This window comes from Lissotriton vulgaris, chromosome 4_1 (assembly GCF_964263255.1).
Source record: "Lissotriton vulgaris chromosome 4_1, aLisVul1.2, whole genome shotgun sequence".
Lineage (NCBI taxonomy): Eukaryota > Metazoa > Chordata > Amphibia > Caudata > Salamandridae > Lissotriton > Lissotriton vulgaris.
Window position 1 is genome coordinate 1400732425 of NC_141691.1, and position 22170 is coordinate 1400754594.

Consider the following 22170-nt stretch of genomic DNA (forward strand, 5'->3'; position numbering starts at 1 on the left):
TTTTATGGAACGTTCTGTAATCAGGGACCCTCTGTCCTGCGTTAGCCCGAGGGGATGTGGCAGAGTTGGGAATGACGAATTTTAATAGGAGGTGGTCAGACCAGGTAATGGGAAGAAGTAGGCTTACCGATATGTCAAAGTTGTGAAAAATTTGATCTAAGGTATGGCCCTTCTCATGGGTGGCCGAAAAATAGATGGAAACATGTTGCAGGCCTGCAGCGTCTCCATCAAGGAAATTATTTGAGGGTATTTTCCATTGTCCATATGTATAATGAAATCTCCCAGAATGAGGCTATTTTTGTATATTAAGTCCAGGGAGGTGGTGGCTGTATTAAGCAAAGTAATAAAATTTCCAATTGCACCGGGAGGTCTGTAAATCAGAAAACTAGCTATACTAGGATGGGGGGGTAAGGTACAGCAGAAGCCTAAGTATTCTGTGCCCTCTATGTTTTCCATCGGGATGGGAGAGCAGTCTAGTTTTTTTTATTGTAAATTATGGCAGCACCGCCTTCCCTTCCAACTTGGTCGGTCCCTCCTAATGATTTTATAATCCATAGGGTTGGCCGAGGTGATAGTAGGGTTGGAGGCTTTAGACAGCCAGGTTACAGTGAGAAATAAAAGATTAGGCTGTTCATCTAAAAGTAGGTCATAAATGTGTGTTCATGCTTTTGCATAGAGCAACAATTTAAAAGGGTGGCCTTTAAGTCCTCTGTTTTTTATTTGCGTGGGAGGTTCTTGGGTGAGAGTTTCCTGGGCTGGAAGAGAGACCAGTTGCACTTTTTGCATCAAAAGTCTCGGATCAGCCTCCGTACACTGACATAATGGTAGCCGCCTAAGGCTAAGCAGTTTTTCCCTATTGTAATATAGTGGAGGAAACTCACCGGAGGGGAACTGGGCAACATGGATGGCGCCGGACGCCTCTGGGACACTGACGGGCACAGAGAGGCTTGCCTTTGGTGCGCCATTTGCATCGGGAATATATGGGCTAATGCCTATGATGCAGACTGCATCGCTAACGCAGCTGAGGAAGCGGAAACTGCGTGGGCGGAAGTGAGGAGCCTGATAGTAGCCCCAGCCCTCTGCACAATCTGTGTATCAGCCGTTGGGGACCAGGACTGGAGGAAAGCGAGATGCGAATGGGAGCAGCTAAGGAGGTATAGGCAAACAGAATAAAGTTAAGTGCAAGTGCGCGTCAGTAGGAGAAATTGTTGAAAAGCTCAGAGTAATTCAGCCACACATATACAATTTAAAAAGTATTAAAAACCTAGTAGCAGGGCAGGAAACACTAAATCCTACCGCTGTCAGTTGCGCGCGTCCGTTTACATCGGGATGGGAGAGCAGTCTTGTTTTTTATTGTAAATTATGGTGACACCGCCCCCCCCTTCCCACTCGGTCGGTCCCTCCTAAGGATTTTATAACCCATAGGGATGGTCGAGGTGATAGTAGGGTTGGAGGCTTCAGACAGCCAGGTCTCAGCGAGAAATAAAAGATCAGGCTTTTTGTCTAAAAGTAGGTCATAAATGTGTGGTCCATGCTTTTGCGTAGAGCAACAATTTAAAAGGGTGGCCTTTATGTCCTCTGTTTTCTTATTGATTATACACTTATTGTTGCGTGGGAGGCTCTTGGGTACGAGCTTCCTGGGCTGGAGGAGAGACCAGTTGCATGTATTGCATCGTAAGTCTACCTCCAAGCTCAGATCAGCCGCTGTACACCGACATAATGGTAGCCACCTGAGGCTACGCAGTTTTTCCCTATTGTAATATAGTGGAAGAAACTCACAGGAGGGGAACTGGGCAATATGGCCAGCGCCTAATGCCTCTAGGACGCCTCCGGGTACAGACGGACTTGCCAGGAGTCCTTTTGCATCGGGTATACATAGGCTAATGCCTATTATGCAAACTGGATCGCTAATGTAGCTGAGGAAGCGGAAACTCCGTGGGCATAAGTGAGGAGACTGATAGTAGCCCCAGCCCTCCGCACAATCGGTGTATCAGCCACAGCGGACCAGGACTGGAGGAAAATTTAGATTTGAATCGGAGCAGCTAAGGAGGTGTAGGCAAACAGAATTAAGTAAAGTGCAAGTGCACGTAGGTAGGAGAAATTGTTAAAATGCACAGATTAATTCAGCCACACATATACACTTTAAAAAATATTAAAAACCTAGTAGAAGGGCAGGAAACACTAAATGCTACTGCTGTCAGCTGCACGTATCAATTTACATTGGGAATATATAGGCTAATGCCTATGATGCAAACTGGATCGATAATGCAGATGAAGAAGCGGAAACGGCGTGGGAAACAGGGGCTTAAATTGGACCATAATTCAAAGCCATTCTGAACAGGGGCCCCCAAAATAGGTTCAGCCCAGGGCCCCCAAAATCCTTAAAATGTCCCTGATGATACACACTGCACATCCCACTGGAACAGTGTCATAAACGAGAACCACAATTTAAGACAATGTCGCACATCACTTGTAAAATTATCCTGTATGATAGAGAACTACAGGGTCGTTCTCCTGACAGCAGGAAAGCTGTGTCTTACGTTAAACATGTTTGTCGGGGTTTACTTGCTCGTTTGATCTCCGACAATATTTTTATTAAATTCAACATGAATGTGTTCTCCTTTAGGGATGCAGTTACTATCTGTTGACAATCACTGTAGAACAATATGACTACCTACACACAAGTCTGCCAGTGGGATGTGAATGCCACTGAAGCTGCACACGTCTGCTTGTCCAAGGACCGAGCAAGGACACCTGAGAACTGATGTGTCGACCTGCGCGCCTCAACTTTAGCAGGCAATATTACACAAATTCCGTTTCCATTTGTTGTTTGCCAAGTATTCTTTGACCATATAAAAATAACTATCATCAAAGGTGTTTGTACACTTGAACATATGACAGAATTTGTAAGTGTATTAATGCACTAATATACTGACGGCCAGAGCCCCCTGATCAAGCTGGGAGCCAGTGACATCTAAGTAGCAACGGTTTCTTTCACTCCTACCAACCATACCAACCAGAGGATCAGATGACTGGAGACAGAAAAGCAGAGGGTACAGGAGTCATAAAAAATGCATCGGAAAAAGTACAGTAATGCCGCAGGCTAGTAACATGGCTAAACGTATATTCTTCAAAATACTGAATTCATATGTGCGTTAAGCTTTCTTCATTACAAATACTGTCACAAGATTTTTTAAGGCATTAAAACAAGAAAACAAATAATCAACATATATTCGTTGAGTTGCTTGCCAGGTTTTTCCTATTGACAGAAAAAAATAGAACATCCTTTCTAGTTATATGTGCTGCCCCGTGGAGTCCGGCCGGGCTGGGCACTGCGTGAAGGAGGCGCAAACATACCATACCTGTGCTGTTTGATGCCATTGGACATCGACTCCTCGCCGCCGCGCGCCGGCTCCTCAGACATGCTGCTGCCTCGCTTCTGAATACTCAAGTTCACGCTTTCGTCGCCCAGAGAAAAGCTGGCCTCCGTTACAAAGCCACCGCTCGAGAGGTCGGAGTCGGAATCTGCAATGAAAGCAGGAGCATGTTAACGAGTCACACTCGTCTCTACTGTAACAACTGACACCTTCCTCTGTTCCCTGCCCCCTCCCAGTCCCCCCACCGCCGAACTCGGGAAACACGAGAAGGCGACTCGGATATGACGACGACGACGCCATTTAACAACAACAAGCGCGCGGATTCTCGGGTACTAACTACACCTGCGACGGAGAGTGCAGTCCAGCTGCCCCTAGCAGGCATTCATATCACTAGCTCCTGGCGAGTAAGGCATCTCAATCAACTTTAGTGATAGGTCGAGGTAATGGGAAATATACATTTACATAGCCCTGCTCCTCAGGCTTGGTCAACAAACCCACTTGGATTCTAGAAATTATTTCCCTTAAAACGGGCTGGATATAATTAATGAGCTATTACAGGCAGGCCACATTCTTTTTTTCAAATGATGAAAAAACATGAAGCTAAATAAATTGGAGAATAGAAAAAGAAAGATGCAAACATCAATTACCAAAGAGAACTGCTATTATTGATAAGCAATGCTACTCACTACCAATAGAAAACGGATTTGAACAAATCAGCAACTAGTTTGAGTGTGTAGTGGTGTTACATCTGGATATATTTTTACCCCGATCCATAGGGGTCACTCAATACCGCCAAATTCACGATGTTCCCCGAAACATACAGTATATAGGTGCATACTAAAGGTAATAGAATAATATCTGCAAAACACAGCCAATCTTTTAGTGCTTTTCCTCTTCCTGATAATTGAGACACAGAAGTATTATTATTGACATACTATCACTACAACTACTTTCGTAGTTTAGGCATCCACATAAACATTATATAATTCTCACTGGCAGAATGGAGATTAATAGTGAACAATGTTAATCACTTTTGCACTTGAATTACAACCACTAATTAATGGAAACTCAATTTGGAAATAATGTGAGTCACTTTGAGTTTGACTTATCAGTAGCTACTGTTGACTAAATTTAAACTTATTCATATGCCACGAGTAGTGAAGGTGGCTGGCTTAGTATATGGTGCTCACTTATGTAAGTGTAGCACCCTGAACTTATCCAGACAACGGGTATGGTGATTTTAGTGGTCTTAGACAACCTTAGAAATCTCTCTAAGTGGTAGCTGTGGAGAGCAGCCTTCAGACTTAGTCCAGAAGGAGTGTAAAGCAGCGTGTTTTACCAGAACTTAATCTTATTGGTATAGGCTAAGTGAAAAAGAACCACACAATGTATTTATAAAAATATGTATTTATTATAAGACACTCACTAACACATTACCATATCTCCTACCCGAAGGTATAACACAATGCACATAACACTCTGCAAAGAAAACAGGTAAGTAGCACAAAAACACAGTGGTCGCCAGGGGAGACCAAGCCATATACTAAAATAGAGGGGTGCGAATTGCGACTCGAGTCATGACTGTAACCAGAAGACAGAGAAGTGCTGGGGATCCAAGGAACCACCCGAGGTAAGTACCTAAGAACCCCATGAAGGCCATGTGCAGAGTGAGAACCCAACTGTGTGCTCAATTCAAGTCAATGGGTAAGTTGTGGTTGCAATTTTAAAGAAGGGTCCTTCCCAGTGGACCCCGAAGAAACCCTGTGTTAGACAGAAGGTTGAAGAGCCACCCCACCCGTGGATACACAAGGAATTAGAATACCTACACCAGGGACACAGGGTGCGTAGGTGAAAAGTGGCATCGGAAACCGCCGAACACAATGGAGGACTTCAGGAAGGTGTCGCTGGAGCAGAAGGTGTAAGTGTCCGGTGGAACCCAAAGGTGGATTCAAGATGAGAGGTACCTGCAAGTAGAGGGAACAGAGTCTATACCACTCAGGAGTGACCAGGAGGTACGGAGGACAAATTCCCATCGATGTTGGGAGATGCAGGAGAGTTGACGATGACCTTTGAGCTGCAACTGTGACCAGGCGCCGTTCACGAGTTGTCCCACGTCAGATGTTGAGAGCTGAGGTGTTGGTGTCTGTCTGGAGCACCAACAAGCCTTGGCAGCTGTAACCAACGTAGTAAGTGAAAAAGGTGCAGGGTCGGGACCAACAAGGTCCAAGTGACTCACCACGAGCAGGGGAGTCAGAGTAGGCCCCGAGCAATCAGGGGAGTTCACTGTAGTCCAAGAAGACCCCCAAGAGGACCCATAGGTCGGAGACACATGAGTCGCAAGAGGACCTCGAGCGGCTCACCAAAGATGCAGGTCCACAGTGCAAGAGATGCTGTGAGGATGAAGATCTTGGTAGTCGGAGATGCTTGAGGCAGGAGCTTCCTGGAGCCCGAAAATATCTGGTGAAGAGAGCCAATAAGTCTTGGCAACGGCAAGTTAACACAGCGCACAGGGATTTGGTTCCTGCAGTTCTGAGGGGGGATACTGACCTCAAACTTTGTGAGAAGACAGTGCAGGGTTTGAGGGAGTTGTAGAACCACCACCTGTGTTGCTGTGCCTTTAGGAGTCCGTCGGAGCCCAGGAGCAGCAGACCGGTCAGCTTTGTTGCGGTGCCTGCAGATGCAGGGAAGTGATTCCTTCACTTCAAGGGAGATTCCTTCAGGTGTCTTGGATGTCCACAGGCTTTGGAAGGATCCTGTGTGAAGCACAGGCACAGACGTTGCAGCAGACTTACAGGACGACGAGACCAGGAGCAGCAAGAGTCTTCCCAGTAGTAGTCTCTGTGTTGAGAAAAGTCCAAAGTGCCCAGACACTCCCATGTCCTTTGTCCAGTTTCACGACAGAGCGGGAGCCAACCGCTCCGTGAACTGGAGTATGCAAGAAGGGCACCAAATGTGCCCTTCAAGCAGTCTCAGTGGTGCTGGGAAGCGTCCCCACCCTGCCCCAATACACTAAACCCTGTCTGGGAGGTGGTCACACCTCCCTGTGACATATCTATTGTTCTGCCTTTCCCTGCTCGAGCTTGGCTCAGCAGCAGGAGGGCAGAAACATGTCTCTGATCAGCAGCAGCCCTAGCTTGCTTGCTGTCTGGAAGACTGGTACCGGGAGCACGGATGGCCTCCCGGAGGAGCTTAACAGTGCATGGAATCATACCTCTCACACCGTTGGAGGTATGATTCCAATTGACACCAAACGCGACAGGGTACATTCCAGCCAGTTTAGAGATGGGCATCACGTAATGATGCATGGCCACTCTATGCATCATAATGGCGGATGCACTTACACCCTGGGAGAATGGCTTCCGAAGGTTGTAGGGGTGTCCAGCTCATGCAGGGACACCTTAACACTTAAAACCGAGCACCCTGCCTTCAGGATTGAAAGGCCTGCCTTAGGGATGACATAGATTTTAAGTGCAGTGATCTCAGATATAAGAAACTTATATCTGTCGTAAGAGGTGCTAGCACCAGCTTACACAGGCTGCAATGGCATGCCTAGTCACAATTTGAGTGGTCTCCCTTGGGTTTCATAATACATGCTTCACCATGGGAGACCCCTGGTGTACCTATGCCCTGGGTACCTCGGTAACATATACTAGGGACTTATAATGGTACACCAGTAGCAAATTTGGGGTGTACCTAAGTACGTACCATAGCCAATTTAGGGGAGAAAGCAGAGACTGGGGTCCTGATTTGCAGGATCTCCATCAGACTAGTCAGAAACAGCATAACACCAGGCAAAAAGTGGTGGTAACCATAAAAGCAAGTACTACTTTCCTACAAGTAGCTTTTCGTCTACTCTCCGCTATTCAGCTCAGATACGGAACCAGCTTTTTAAATCAACTCTCTACCGTAGATATTGGTAGACTCAAGAACACAGTAATAAGTGAGATACTTTGTCTCTAGCTTTGCACATTTTAACTTACTAATGAAGTTCCACTTGAAGATGGCAGCCGCAGACAGTCTGCAAGTTGCCGGCCAACCACTTCCTGTGGAACAACAAAAGACTGGCCTCATAAAAGAAGGCAGGAATATGGTGCCACAACAGAACGCTGCTAAATGCCCCGTAGGATTTAAACCGAGAATTCAGGTAGACTGCACATCTTGAACCATGTTTTATAAATTCTTTTAGGACGGACCGTATTAAGCTTTTGATGTAGCTATATGTGTAGGATCTCCAATCATAAAGCCATACTCCTAAGCAACTCTGGAATACTACAGTTTACGGGTTGCTTTGATGTAATTTTCTTTCCCTTCACCGAGATCTAATTACATGCTCTATCCTCAATGGAGCACGTAGCTCATGCTTAATTTTTAGAGTGCCACACAAGAGTAATGGGCATATCTAACTTTTGACTTGCATGCGGTCAGCAGCTCTTTCCCCTGATTTATGCTTACTTTGACACATTTAGTTACACTTTGACTGTTACCAAAGGACCATGAGCGCTACATAAGATCGAAGCGTGCCTTTCCACTGTGTGACATATACGCGGTCAGCAGGGTTTTATCCTTACTACCACATACCTTAATTAAACCAGTGTTACACCTTACTAGTATGCAATAACATGCTCTATAACCAACTAAGTAATAGGTTTAGCATGACTTGAATTAAAGGACCATGGGCGCCACCCTTAGAGCACAGTAAGCGTGACTATTGGCGCATATGCAGTCAGTGGGAAACTTTGGGTAATATCACATCTTTATTAACTCACCTAACAACTATAATTAGTAAAAATCGCACTCTATTATGATTAAAATTCAATTTCTAGACCTGCTTAAATTAATTTCTAATCCCATTTCTATGAAGCTGATGGACAGTGTCTTTCTTTAATAACGATCTTATGGGATTAGGAAACAGAATATGTGATATTGTTTGACTTATGACTTTGGAAAAGATGTGTATATCAATATCACTTGGAATGTTGAGTACTTGACACATGGAAGTTGATCAGATTGTATTAATTTATAGATTTATTTTGGACTGCAAGTCAACATTGCATAAGAAAGTGAAGACTAACTTTTGTAAATTTTAAGGTATGCTAGATATATTGGCAGACAATTACTTGAATCACACATGATCAAATACATGTCACTACAAATGTATTGGCACACGATTACCAGAATCACCGATGACCTAGTACGTCACTATTAATGAAATATCGACTAAAACGAACTCAGTTCTACGCAATAAAGAGAAACCTTGACAGTTGCATGAATTAATATATGCCCTCACCTTGAAACAGCCTAGCAATTAAAGTATCGAAAAAATATTTTAAAAAACTGTATTAAAGCCAGATTCAGGGATAAAAGCTCTCACCTACCATGACACTCACTAACCTCTTAACTCCCTCCCAATGTCACTATCCATGGCACTTTCTATCAGAACCACATCTTAATTTTGCACAATGTGAATCAGACTTTTCACTCTCACTTTGGTGATAGCCCAATGTCAAACACAGATTCTGTATTAAGTTTTGTGTTTTCATTTTCTTTCTTCTTATCTGATTAACACAGCCTTGAGAAAGCCCCAGGCCTATCAGCCCTAGGGGGTGAAACATGTTTTGTCTGTCCTTCAACTATACTGTATAAAGGATTGTCACTCGAAAAAAGGAAAAATATAATAAAGTAATATTAGAGCAATACATATATTGATTGAAGCAAGCTTTACTAATAAAAGGGGGGACACTCCTACGCTTCTTTGAACCAAGCAATACTGGTTTCATTGTATCTACTTCAACCAACACGAGAAGCGTCTCCCAGGCAGATATGTCATGTAGTGAGAAGCAACAAAGCCACATTAATAAAAGTCCCTTGTGCTTTTAATTTACTTAAAATAAATATCATCCTATTCATAATAACCAATATTCATAATACCCCCTGCACCCTCAATCCCCACAAAGTAATCAAAGGGTGTAACTGGAGGATTATCAACCCACAGGTTTTGCAAACCGCTCCAGCATCCTCAAAACCTGACCTAGTGTCCGAAGCAAACCTGGCAACAGATAGTCTCACCAAAGGATTAACCCCCAGATTCATGAAACCCATTTTCTGCGAATTCTAAATTGCGATAAATACCGAATCGCTATTTAGAATTCGCATAATGGGATTCATGAAAATCTGCGAGAAAAAATAGCGATTCGCATTCGGCCGCAAAAGCCGATTGCGATTTTCCCAAATTCGCAGAATAATCGCAAAATCGGACAATTTCCGTGTTGAAATTGCGATCTCGCTAATGGCGAGATCGCAAAAACGGGAAATCGCATTTCGAGCACGGTGATGACATCACAACCAGGAAGCAGGCAGTTCCCTCCCTCATTCTGAATACTGAGGCTGATTTGGAAGCAGCACTACCCAGAGCTCCACTCTAAACCACCTCCAGCTTTGATTCAGGATACACCCCACTGCAGCAATGTCACTGGAAGCAGCAGGGACCAGTTCCACAGGGAGAAAGCGAAAAATTAAATTCTCCGAACAGGAGCTTGAACATCTGATTGAGGGAGTCTGTAAAGATCATGACAGACTGTTCGGGAAGAACTCCAGGAGGGTGCCAGAGGCCGACAAACGGCGAATTTGGTTGCGCATCCGCGCAAAAGTAAATTCAGTTGGAGTCACCCAGCGATCAATCCACGATCTCAAGTAGAGGTGGTACGACCTCCGAGGTCGTGCCAAGGAGAGGATCGCCGAGAGGCTGGGTGAGTACCTTGCAACAGGAGGGGGGAGAGCCAACAGTCCCTCCCAACACCCCATTGGAGGACCTCGTTGAGGACACATTGCAACCTGAGGCATGCGTGGGGGTAACCCGGCTGGACTCCTCCCGACCCACCCAAGAAAGCCAAGGTAAGTGCCATGCGACCCTGTCCCCTAACAATGGCCATGACCCTAGAGCTACCCATAAGAAACCCCAGTCATGAAGCCCATGCACACCAGAAGATCCCAATTGCATTGTGGGACATGTAGTCTGACCACAATTTACATTCAGCCCCATACAGCCAGATATGTCCTAATAGAGTCAATCCAACAGCCAGTCAGGGAATGCTAGCCTGCATGCATGTAGCAACCTTTCATGTGAAAGATGCATGTAATTAATCAACGTCCACTTTACATCACAGGTGGCGCTGAAAACACCAGCAGCGCCAGTGAGGGGCTGCAAATTGACGATAATCATGAGGATTCTGAGGGTGACGCACATCCATCCACACAACCAGGTCCATCAGGGCAAGCACCAGCGCCAGCAGCCTTACCTCCACCTGCAATGCCAGCGCCAACTGTGAGACCCATGCCAGTGGCATCGGTAACACCAGCAGCTGCCAGGCCACCAACACAACGCACACCTACTGTGCCCACCCAGTCCAGCAGACAGGTCAGGGAGCGGCGCCAAACTACACCACGCGCCGTCAGGAGGGGGGTGACTGTTCGTGTGCCGCGTCTTTCAATAGAGCGCCGCATGCTGCGCGTCCACCAACAACAGGCTCAACACCTTGCAGCAATACATCTGCAGCTGCACAATACAGCCAGGAATGTTGGCCAGCTGTCCGACCGGATGGACCGAATGAACAGCAGTGGAGGCAAACACTGAGGCCATGCTGAGCCAGTGGGACCTCACCCGGCGCCGCCACCGCCAGCTCCTAACACACCTCTCGACGTACACGCGCTCCAATTATTTATTTGGCAACGCAACATCCCAGCTGTCCCGTAGATCATTGGCCATGCAAATCCAGATGGTCCAATGCTGCCAGGACGTGGCACGGGCACTTGAGCAGGCAACCACTGCAGTTCAGGCTCTGCAGACAACTGGCCACAGCCAGGCAGGAGGGGATGACGCTAGTGAGGGAACATCTAGCCACAGCAGCCTTTTTTTGCCACCGGTTAGTGTTCCACGCCGCAGCAACAGTCCCACTGCGGCATCACGTGCGAATCCGGAGGAGGTGGTCGAGAGGCGACTCGGAGCTTCGGGCCGGAGGCGCCAATGACATTTTTGCTCATCGTGCAGGGACATGCTGATGAGAAAAGCATGGTGTGAAAATAAGCATCAAAATTGATATCACCAGGAAGAGAACGACATATGGAAGGCACAACAATCAATTAAAAAGTACAAAATTTTGTTTTTTTATTAAGTATATATACTCAGAATAAAAACATATAAATTCAAATACAAAACCAAATAATACGTTCAACCTATTCTAATTATAAAAAACAATAATTAACATACAAGTTAAATTATCAATAACACAATTAATTGTAAGTTCATAAAACAGTGGCAGACAAATGTAATCTTCGATGCGCGTTTCGGCGTTTTAACAAGAACGCCTTCTTCAGGAGCCACATATAAAATCAAGAGGTAAAATATACTGCGTAGTTCAAATTAATGGCTGGAACACAGGAGAACGCTCCGTTCCTGATCGTGGGGACGGTTGAGGGACTCAGGTCCTATTGTTATACACAACCATCCAGCCGAAATACTAATGTTGGTCGATTCAGTGCATAAAGGTAAATGTTTGGAAGGGCATCCAATCAATATCGGTGCTACAGCATGCAACCAAAAGGTTGCCACATTTAAAGCGAAAACGGCTCTTCCTAGATATGGCGCTCGTTGCTTTTGGGAATTTCTTTAAAACAAGCAGGAGTCGGCTAAGTTGGTAAATATACACGGGAAAATGGTCAGTAAATCTGCTCCCTTAGCGTCGGATTATCATTTCCGACGGCTGCGGGACGCCAGGAATCCACCGATCAGAACGCCCGCAGGTTGATGTTAACGCTGATACCAAGACAGCTTTCGCCCTAAAGACATCGCTAAGGGAGCAGATTTACTGACCATTTTCCCGTGTATATTTACCAATTTAGCCGACTCCTGCTTGTTTTAAAGAAATTCCCAAAAGCAACGAGCGCCATATCTAGGAAGAGCCGTTTTCGCTTTAAATGTGGCAACCTTTTGGTTGCATGCTGTAGCACCGATATTGATTGGATGCCCTTCCAAACATTTACCTTTATGCACTGAATCGACCAACATTAGTATTTCGGCTGGATGGTTGTGTATAACAATAGGACCTGAGTCCCTCAACCGTCCCCACGATCAGGAACGGAGCGTTCTCCTGTGTTCCAGCCATTAATTTGAACTACGCAGTATATTTTACCTCTTGATTTTATATGTGGCTCCTGAAGAAGGCGTTCTTGTTAAAACGCCGAAACGCGCATCGAAGATTACATTTGTCTGCCACTGTTTTATGAACTTACAATTAATTGTGGCAACCTTTTGGTTGCATGCTGTAGCACCGATATTGATTGGATGCCCTTCCAAACATTTACCTTTATGCACTGAATCGACCAACATTAGTATTTCGGCTGGATGGTTGTGTATAACAATAGGACCTGAGTCCCTCAACCGTCCCCACGATCAGGAACGGAGCGTTCTCCTGTGTTCCAGCCATTAATTGGAACTACGCAGTATATTTTACCTCTTGATTTTATATGTGGCTCCTGAAGAAGGCGTTCTTGTTAAAACGCCGAAACGCGCGTCGAAGATTACATTTGTCTGCCACTGTTTTATGAACTTACAATTAATTGTGTTATTGATAATTTAACTTGTATGTTAATTATTGTTTTTTATAATTAGAATAGGTTGAACGTATTATTTGGTTTTGTATTTGAATTTATATGTTTTTATTCTGAGTATATATACTTAATAAAAAAACAAAATTTTGTACTTTTTAATTGATTGTTGTGCCTTCCATATGTCGTTCTCTCCCTGGTGATATCAATTTTGATGCTTTTTTTCACACTGTCTAATTTCCCTGTATAACATATTCTGTTGCAAGAACAGGGGGTCCTTGTTACTTTCGCCGATGAGAAAAGCATGCCCACTAAGAAATCAGGAGATGTATGACGCAATACACCTCAAATGTATCTGTGAGAAGTTGGCCTGATATGTGGTGTTTCCAATTCTGGAACCACCTTGTATCAGTCCAAACAATCCCTTATGGTGTCTGGTTGTAAGTCAACCTTGTTAGACAAGCTATCCTAGGGGTAGCATGGACTAAGCAGCCTTAAAGGCTTAACTTAAGAGGTCGTGTTAAGCGAGCTGTTTTACCACATACAATCCTGTAATACCAAATGAAAGGACACCACACAAGTATATATTATAAAAATATATGTGTTTATTTCTAAATTAATCCCCAGTACTCTTTATGAGCAAAGGGGCACAAGCGTTAAATCAAAAGCACAGTATAGCATATAAAGTTGCACAATTATGGATGAGGGCGGGTGGCCACTCAAACCATATACTAAAAAAATGGTATAAGAGATACCAATCGAACAGTGATTAGGCCTAGGGCCTAGAGAATCGCTGGGAGCAGTCAGGACTAGCAATGCTGAAGTCGGGAGAAGCCCGCAGAATTCGGGTGCAGCACGTAAAGTGCGGCTTGCACCAATGCAATGTCAATGGTGCGTAAAAGTTAAACAAAGTTAGTTTAAAGATACTTCCGCTGAACCTAGAGGAACAAAACTTAAGACACAGACCCTAGAGGTGTGCACCAGTGTGGGAACACCGGCGTTGCAATGTTACCTCACCCACAGGAAGCGGGTGCACAGGGTCGAAGTGGCGTCGGGTTTTGACACGCAGGCTCTTGGTGCTTGGAGCTGAAGATGCTGCAGGCGATGGGAAGCAGAAGTGTCCGGTGTGATCCAAGGGTGGATCTGAAGTGGTGAAGACCTGAAAGCAGAGGGGACAATGTTCAAAGTCACTGACCAGTGACCACCGTGGAACCAGATTGGAACCAGGCAAAGTTGGGTGCAAACAGGTGATGAGGTGTTGCTTCTCTCTGCAGCCACGTAGACACGAAGAGGTCAAGGACGTCCAGGAGTCGATCACAAGCTGTCCCACGAAGGCTCTAGCTGATGGCGGTGTCGGCAACTCGATTGAAGTAAACAAGCCTTGGCTAATGCAAGCCACGCAGAAAGTGAAAAAGGCTTATTACTCGGACCAGCAAGGTCAGAGCGGGTACTCCTTTCTACAGGAGCGAGGGCAAGTCTGGAGCAACCAGACCCACAGTGTAAACTGTAGGTTTCGTCGCCAAAATGGCCGCTGACCACGTGGCAAGTGGCCGGGATGGCGAGTCGAGTGGCACAAAGCAAAAGGGCCCCACACAGATCGTGGAGATGCTGGAGGGCTGATCTTTGGTGCAAATGCTGCTCGGTTGTGGGGCTTCTCAAACCCCAAAGCACAGAGTCGAGGGTGCCTCGGGTGCTGCGCAGTCAGCGTCTCGGGGGTCTTCCAAGATGTCCGGTCCCACGTCTCTCGGTGCCTCCACGGGTCCCTTCTTTGCAGGGACTGTGGATCGGGCTGTGAGAAGTCTGGGAAGCTGGGTCTTGTCAGGCTCTGCACTTGGGCTCCGGCGGGAGGCGGCGGCAAAGCAGACGTCGAGGTGCTGGGTGATGCCTGTGTTCACAGGGTGACCCCTCCTAGGCTACAAGGGAGATGCTCTTCAGTCTTCTGTTCATCAGAATGTCGAAGTCCAGTCGTCTTCTTAGTTTAAAGGTGATTTCAGGATGATCTGAGTTGCATTGGCACTGCTCCCACTCTTATTCCAATCTGAGGGGTGGATCTCCTGCTAGGTCCCTCCCTATGGGTGGGACCAGGAAGGGGGGTGGTTACACCCCCTTTCCTTTGTCCAAGTCGCCCTGGAGCTAGGGCTGGTGTGCCCCAGAACCGGTTTGACCGGATTATGCAAGGGGAAGCCTTGTGCTCCCCAGGCACTGTCTGGTTTCTTTCAAACCTCCCTGCTACAATCCACTATCTCATGTCTGGTGTGGTGTGACACCTCCCTGTGACAGGAAAGCCTTTGTCCAGGCCTCCTCTGCTGAGTTTCGGTCAGCAGCAGGAGGTCAGACATGTGTCTGTGGCAGAAGCATCCATTTTGTGGATCTGAGGCTCTTTTAAAAATCAACCGCGTTTTAGCAAAAGTAACATGTCGTCCCCTTTAGAGGGGTGGAATGCTACCCCCGTCGCCAGGACTGGCGAGGGGGTAGTATTCCAATTCGTATGACACCTTACACGACATGTTTTGATAAAGCCAAACCAAAGTTGACATATAACTGCGAGGATTATAATGCACTTAATAGTATATGGTTTGGCATTATCCCGGAACAGCTAAGGGAATTGGTCCCGACAGCTGCAGACAGGCTCAGCCCATGCTAGAGCACCATCACACATTAAACCACGCACTCTGCCTTCAGGATTGTTAAGGCCTGTCATAGGAGTGGCTCACAGGTTTATATGTGTCCAGATAGGTGTAGATATAGGCATACTATATCTAAGCAAGGGGTGATTACACCACCTTGCCCCAGCTGAGTGATCAGCCAGTTGTGTCAAGTTTAGATAGCCAGCCAGGGGTGGCAAAAGATATGCTGCAGCCCCTGGTAGGCCTTGGATGCACCTATGCCCTGGGCACCTATAGTGCTCTGTACAGGGGCTGATAAGGTGACCCAAGCCAATCTAGCTATGCACCTAGGGTACATGGAATCCATTTTACAGGGAGAGCAGATAGCCTGGGGCCCTGATTAGCAGGGAACCAGGCCAACTAAGTCGAAAACCAGCTAAACACAAGGCAAAAAATCTGGGGTAACCATAGTCAGGTAGCCACCTTCCTGCAGTATCTTTAGAAAATAATGCAATATTATTGTGCAAACAACAATAATATTTATTCAATAACAGTACATCAGACTCATGTCATTATTTCTATTGTCATGCATGAGTCAAGTGTTGGGTGAGGGGAGTGGGTGCACTAGAAACAGTTCATTGTGATTTGGTTGCGCCGTCTGTGTCCTTCAGCTGGATTGTCCCCACGTGCATGACGCGCACGTGCAGGTGGGCGGTTGTCCCCTTCCGACTCACTGCCAGATATCTCTACAGGTATCCTGCGCTTGGTAGCAATGTTGTGGAGTATTGCACACACGGCCACGATGCGGCAGCAGACCTCAGGCTCGTATTTGAGGGCCCCACCAGTCTTGTGCAGTATGCGGAAGCGGCTATTCAAAAGGCCAAAAGTCCTCTCAATGAAATTTCTAGTGCGGATGTGTGCAGCATTGTAACGCCGTTGCTGTGGTGTGGCAGGGTTGAGGTATGAGGTGAGGAGGTACTCACGGAGACCGTAGGCGCTGTCACCTGAATGAAAGGAGCAGAGGATGAGTGCCTGTTCTGCGCAGCAACATGCTGACAATGTACCATTTAGTGACATGTGCACTTACCTAGAAGGTGTCCTTCGCCAAAGTCTCCCCTGACCAGTCGTGGGTGCATGCCGCTGTGCCGGAATATGAATGAGTCATGTGTGCTCCCCGGGTATTGTGCCACTATGTTCGTGATGATTGTCTTAGCATTGCACACCATCTGGATATTCAGGGAGTGGTAGGACTTGCGGTTCCGGTACATGTATTCTGTTTGTGCAGGTGGGCAGATGTGGGTACAGTCTATGCATCCAATTACTTGGGGGAATTGTGCAATGTTGTAGAAATCCAGCTTGGTTTGAATCAAGTCCTGTTGGGTGGTTGGGAATGTGATGTAATGGTTTAGCTGGGTCAGCATTGCCTCCAGGAAAATCCTTAGGCAGCGGGACATGGTGGTCTGGGAGAACCCCCCTGCATATGCAACTATCCCCTGGAAGCTTCCGGAGGCCAGGAGGTGTAGGCTGCACAAGACCTGTACATGGGTGGACACGGCATTGGTCCTCCTTGTTGGGTGCTGCATCAGGGGGTCTAGTTCCCGGATCAGCTTAGTGATCATTGCCCCATTCAGGCGGTACTTGGAGTAGATTTGCTCTGCAGTTTGGCCCAGTAGGGTGATCCACTGGCGAAATATTTGCTCCTGTATCCTGTGTCTGTTCCGTGCTGCTCGCTAAAGCCATCGCAGCCTGACCACCATGTAGAGTCCTGGCATTGTGAGAGTCCTCATGCGCCAGCTGCGTATCCTTAAGTGTGTTTGGTCAGGCCTGCACCTGTGGGTAGTTTGTTAGGATTTTCTTTTTTTTTTCCCTTCATGGTTACCACCTGGTTTGGGTTCTCCTTAAATTGCGCGTCGCTAATAGCGATTTTTGGCTTTTTCGCATTTTGCGACTTTTCTTGAATAGCGATTGCGAATATTTTGCGATTTCGCAAAATAATTCGCAGAATCCATGGTTTCTCGCAATTTCAGATTCGCTAAAGGGCTTCTTCCAGGATTCTGCGAATTACTTTGCGAACTCGCAATTATTCTTTCGCGAATTTGCAATTTTGAACTTTTCACTATAATGAATTCCCTTTCTTCTAATTGCGATCGCAATTGCTGATTCGCAGCTATTGTGATTGCAATTTTGCTTTATGAATCTGGCTGTAAGTACCCAGTAAATTCGTTAGCCCCTGAAAAAAGCTTTACCAGTAAGCGTTCAAAGAAATCCGAACCCTGGTTCTGTGACTCACTGCGTGCTCAGAAACAACTCTGTAGACAATTGGAGAGACGCTGGAGAAGGAACTACGCCAAAGGCGACAAATTCCTATATGCACAGTCACTGATTGTCTATAAAAAATTATCCTGGATAAGAAAAGCAGCTATTTCTCAGAGAAAATCCGTCAGGCAGGTAACTCTAGTAAAACACTCTTTACAACCATTAAGAGGCTAGCTAAACTACCTGAACTACAAAAAGTAGACAGCAGTGTGGAATTCTGCAACCAACTGGCAAGGTTTTTTTAAGGACAACGTGCAAACTATCTTTGAATCTCTCAAAGACAAGGGCACTGGCTGTACAGGAAATACCCATACCATAACATTCCCAGGTTCCAACCAAGTTCTGTATTCCTTCGTTCCACCAAGCATAGAACAGATCTCGCAGGTATTAAGCTCTACAAAATCCAGAGCTCCCATAGACCCCTGCCCACCTAAAATCTTTCAAATAGCACCAGACAGCATTAGCAAGGAGCACAGTTTTCTTTTTTACAAAATCATCAGCTCAGGCATCTTCCCCGACGCTTGGAAAACCGTTTCAATTCTCTCTTTGTTAAAAAAAACGAGCATTGGAAATGCAATAGGTCTCGCATTAGGAAAGTTTGAGCGATTGGTATAGTAAATGACACTTTTTTTATTTATGTGTTGGTTTTGAAAATAGCAAAATTAATAGCTTTGTCAGTTACAATGTCAATAGTTTTAACTTTCGCAAATGTGACACCTATAGCATTTGTAATGCAATGTGTGTTGTATTTACGTGACTTAGATGTATTGATATTACAAATAACAATGGCTTTTAATTTTGTAATTAATTAATACTTAAATAAAAGTTATTGTAATTTATAATGGCAATACCTTAAACGTTTGTAAATAACTTTTGTGAAGATTATGTTCAGTGTATTTTATTGTGACGAAAATCCAAGAACATTGCATTTGCACCTACACACACACAGAGCCACCCACACACACACACACACACACACACACACATATAGATGTGGTGGTGGTGGATCTGGGGAATATGGTGGTGGTGGCGGTGGTGGATGCGGTGGTGGATGTGGTGTTGGTGGATGCGGTGGTGGTGGATGCGGTGGTGGTGGATGCGGTGGTGGTGGATGCGGTGGTGGTGGGTGCGGTGGTGGTGGGTGCGGTGGTGGTGGTGGATGTGGTGGTGGTGGAGGTGGTGGAGGTGGATGCGGTGGTGGTGGATGCGGTGGTGGTGGTGGATGTGGTGGTGGTGGTGGATGCGGTGGTGGTGGAAGTGGTGGTGGATGTGTTGGATGTGGTGGTGGATGTGGTGGTGGTGGGTGTGGTGGATGTGGTGTTGGTGGATGCGGTGGTGGATGTGGTGGATGCAGTGGTGGATGTGGTGGTGGTGGAAGTGGGGGTGGAAGTGGGGGTGGATGTGTTGGATGTGGTGGTGGATGTGGTGAAAGTGGTGGTGGATGTGGTGGTGATGTGGCGGTGGGTGTCATGGTGGATGTGGAGGTGATGGTGGATGTGGTGGTGGATGTGGTGGTGATGGTGGATGTGGTGGTGGTGGATGCTGTGGTGGTGGTGGATGTGGTGGTGGTGGATGCAGTGGTGGTGGTGGATGCAGTGGTGGTGGTGGATGGGGTGTTGGTGGTGGTGGATGCAGTGGTGGTGGTGGATGGGGTGGTGGATGTGGTGGTGGTGGATGGGGTGTTGGTGGTGGTGGATGCAGTGGTGGTGGTGGATGGGGTGGTGGATGTGGTGGTGGTGGGTGTGGTGGTGGATGTGGTGGTGGTGGTGGATGTGGTGGTGGTGGATGCGGTGGTGGTGGATGCGGTGGTGGTGGATGTGGTGGTGGTGGATGTGGTGGTGGTGGATGTGGTGGTGGTGGATGTGGTGGTGGTGGATGTGGTGGTGGATGTGGCGGTGGATGTCATGGTGGATGTGGAGGTGATGGTGGATGTGATGGTGGATGTGATGGTGGATGTGATGGTGGATGTGGTGGTGGATGTGATGGTGGATGTGGGGATGGATGTGGTGGTGGTGGTGGATGCGGTGGTGGTGGATGCGGTGGTGGTGGTGGATGCAGTGGTGGTGGTGGATGCAGTGGTGGTGGTGGATGGGGTGGTGGTGGTGGATGGGGTGGTGGTGGATGGGGTGGTGGATGTGGTGGTGGATGTGGTGGTGGTGGTGGATGGGGTGTTGGTGGTGGTGGATGCAGTGGTGGTGGTGGATGGGGTGGTGGATGTAGTGGTGGTGGGTGTGGTGGATGTGGTGGTGGTGGATGCAGTGGATGTGGTGCTGGTGGATGCGGTGGTGGTGGTGGTGGTGGATGCAGTGGTGGTGGTGGATGCGGTGGTGGTGGTGGATGCGGTGGTGGTGGTGGATGCGGTGGTGGTGGTGGATGCTGTGGTGGTGGTGGATGCAGTGGTGGTGGTGGATGGGGTGGTGGTGGTGGATGGGGTGGTGGATGGGGTGGTGGTGGATGCAGTGGATGTGGTGGTGGTGGATGCGGTGGTGGTGGTGGATGCAGTGGTGGTGGTGGATGGGGTGTTGGTGGTGGTGGATGCAGTGGTGTTGGTGGATGGGGTGGTGGTGGTGGATGGGGTGGTGGATGTAGTGGTGGTGGGTGTGGTGGTGGTGGATGTGGTGGATGCAGTGGTGGATGTGGTGGTGGTGGAAGTGGGGGTGGAAGTGGGGGTGGATGTGTTGGATGTGGTGGTGGATGTGGTGAAAGTGGTGGTGGATGTGGTGGTGATGTGGCGGTGGATGTCATGGTGGATGTGGAGGTGATGGTGGATGTGGTGGTGGATGTGGTGGTGATGGTGGATGTGGTGGTGGTGGATGCTGTGGTGGTGGTGGATGCAGTGGTGGTGGTGGATGCAGTGGTGGTGGTGGATGCAGTGATGGTGGTGGATGGGGTGTTGGTGGTGGATGGGGTGTTGGTGGTGGTGGTGGATGGGGTGGTGGATGTGGTGGTGGTGGATGGGGTGTTGGTGGTGGTGGATGCAGTGGTGGTGGTGGATGGGGTGGTGGATGTGGTGGTGGTGGTGGATGTGGTGGTGGTGGTGGATGTGGTGGTGGTGGTGGATGTGGTGGTGGTGGTGGATGTGGTGGTGGTGGATGCGGTGGTGGTGGATGCGGTGGTGGTGGATGCGGTGGTGGTGGATGCGGTGGTGGTGGATGCGGTGGTGGTGGATGCGGTGGTGGTGGATGTGGTGGTGGTGGATGTGGTGGTGGTGGATGTGGTGGTGGTGGATGTGGCGGTGGATGTCATGGTGGATGTGGAGGTGATGGTGGATGTGATGGTGGATGTGATGGTGGATGTGATGGTGGATGTGATGGTGGATGTGGTGGTGGATGTGGTGGTGATGGTGGATGAGGTGGTGGTGGATGCAGTGGTGGTGGTGGATGCAGTGGTGGTGGTGGATGCAGTGGTGGTGGTGGATGCAGTGGTGGTGGTGGATGCAGTGGTGGTGGTGGATGGGGTGGTGGTGGTGGATGGGGTGGTGGTGGTGGATGGGGTGGTGGTGGTGGATGGGGTGGTGGTGGTGGTGGATGCAGTGGTGGTGGTGGATGGGGTGGTGGATGTAGTGGTGGTGGGTGTGGTGGATGTGGTGGTGGTGGATGCAGTGGATGTGGTGCTGGTGGATGCGGTGGTGGTGGTGGATGCAGTGGTGGTGGTTGCAGTGGTGGTGGTGGATGCAGTGGTGGTGGTGGATGCAGTGGTGGTGGTGGATGGGGTGGTGGTGGATGGGGTGGTGGTGGATGCAGTGGATGTGGTGGTGGTGGATGCGGTGGTGGTGGTGGTGGATGCGGTGATGGTGGTGGATGCAGTGGTGGTGGATGGGGTGTTGGTGGTGGTGGATGCAGTGGTGGTGGTGGATGGGGTGGTGGTGGTGGATGGTGTGGTGGATGTAGTGGTGGTGGGTGTGGTGGTGGTGGGTGTGGTGGTGGTGGGTGTGGTGAATGTGGTGGTGGTGGGTGTGGTGAAAGTGGTGGTGGATGTGGTGGTATATGTGGTGGTGGTGGTGGATGCGGTGGTATATGTGGTGGTGGTGGAGGCGGTGGTGGCTGTGGTGGTGGTGGTGGTGGTGGATGTGGTGTTGGTGGATGCAGTGGTGGTGGTGGATGTGGTGGTGGATGTGGTGGTGGATGTGGTGGTGGATGTGTTGGTGGTGGTGGATGCGGTGGATGTGGTGGTGGTGGATGCGGTGGTGGATGCAGTGGTGGTGAATGGGGTGGTGGTGGATTTAGTGGTGGTGGGTGTGGTGGATGTGGTGGTGGTGGGTGTGGTTAAAG

General features: G+C 48.0%; 1 protein-coding gene across 1 annotated transcript in view; it reads right to left on the reverse strand.

Annotated features, from left to right (window-relative positions):
- Positions 1 to 22170, reverse strand: part of OSBPL1A (oxysterol binding protein like 1A) — a 2145795-nt gene that overhangs the window by 761602 nt on the left and 1362023 nt on the right. The window contains exon 17 of the mRNA XM_086965647.1: positions 3363 to 3525. Coding sequence (XP_086821773.1) covers positions 3363 to 3525 — 163 coding nt within the window. The remainder of the gene's footprint in view (positions 1 to 3362; positions 3526 to 22170) is intronic.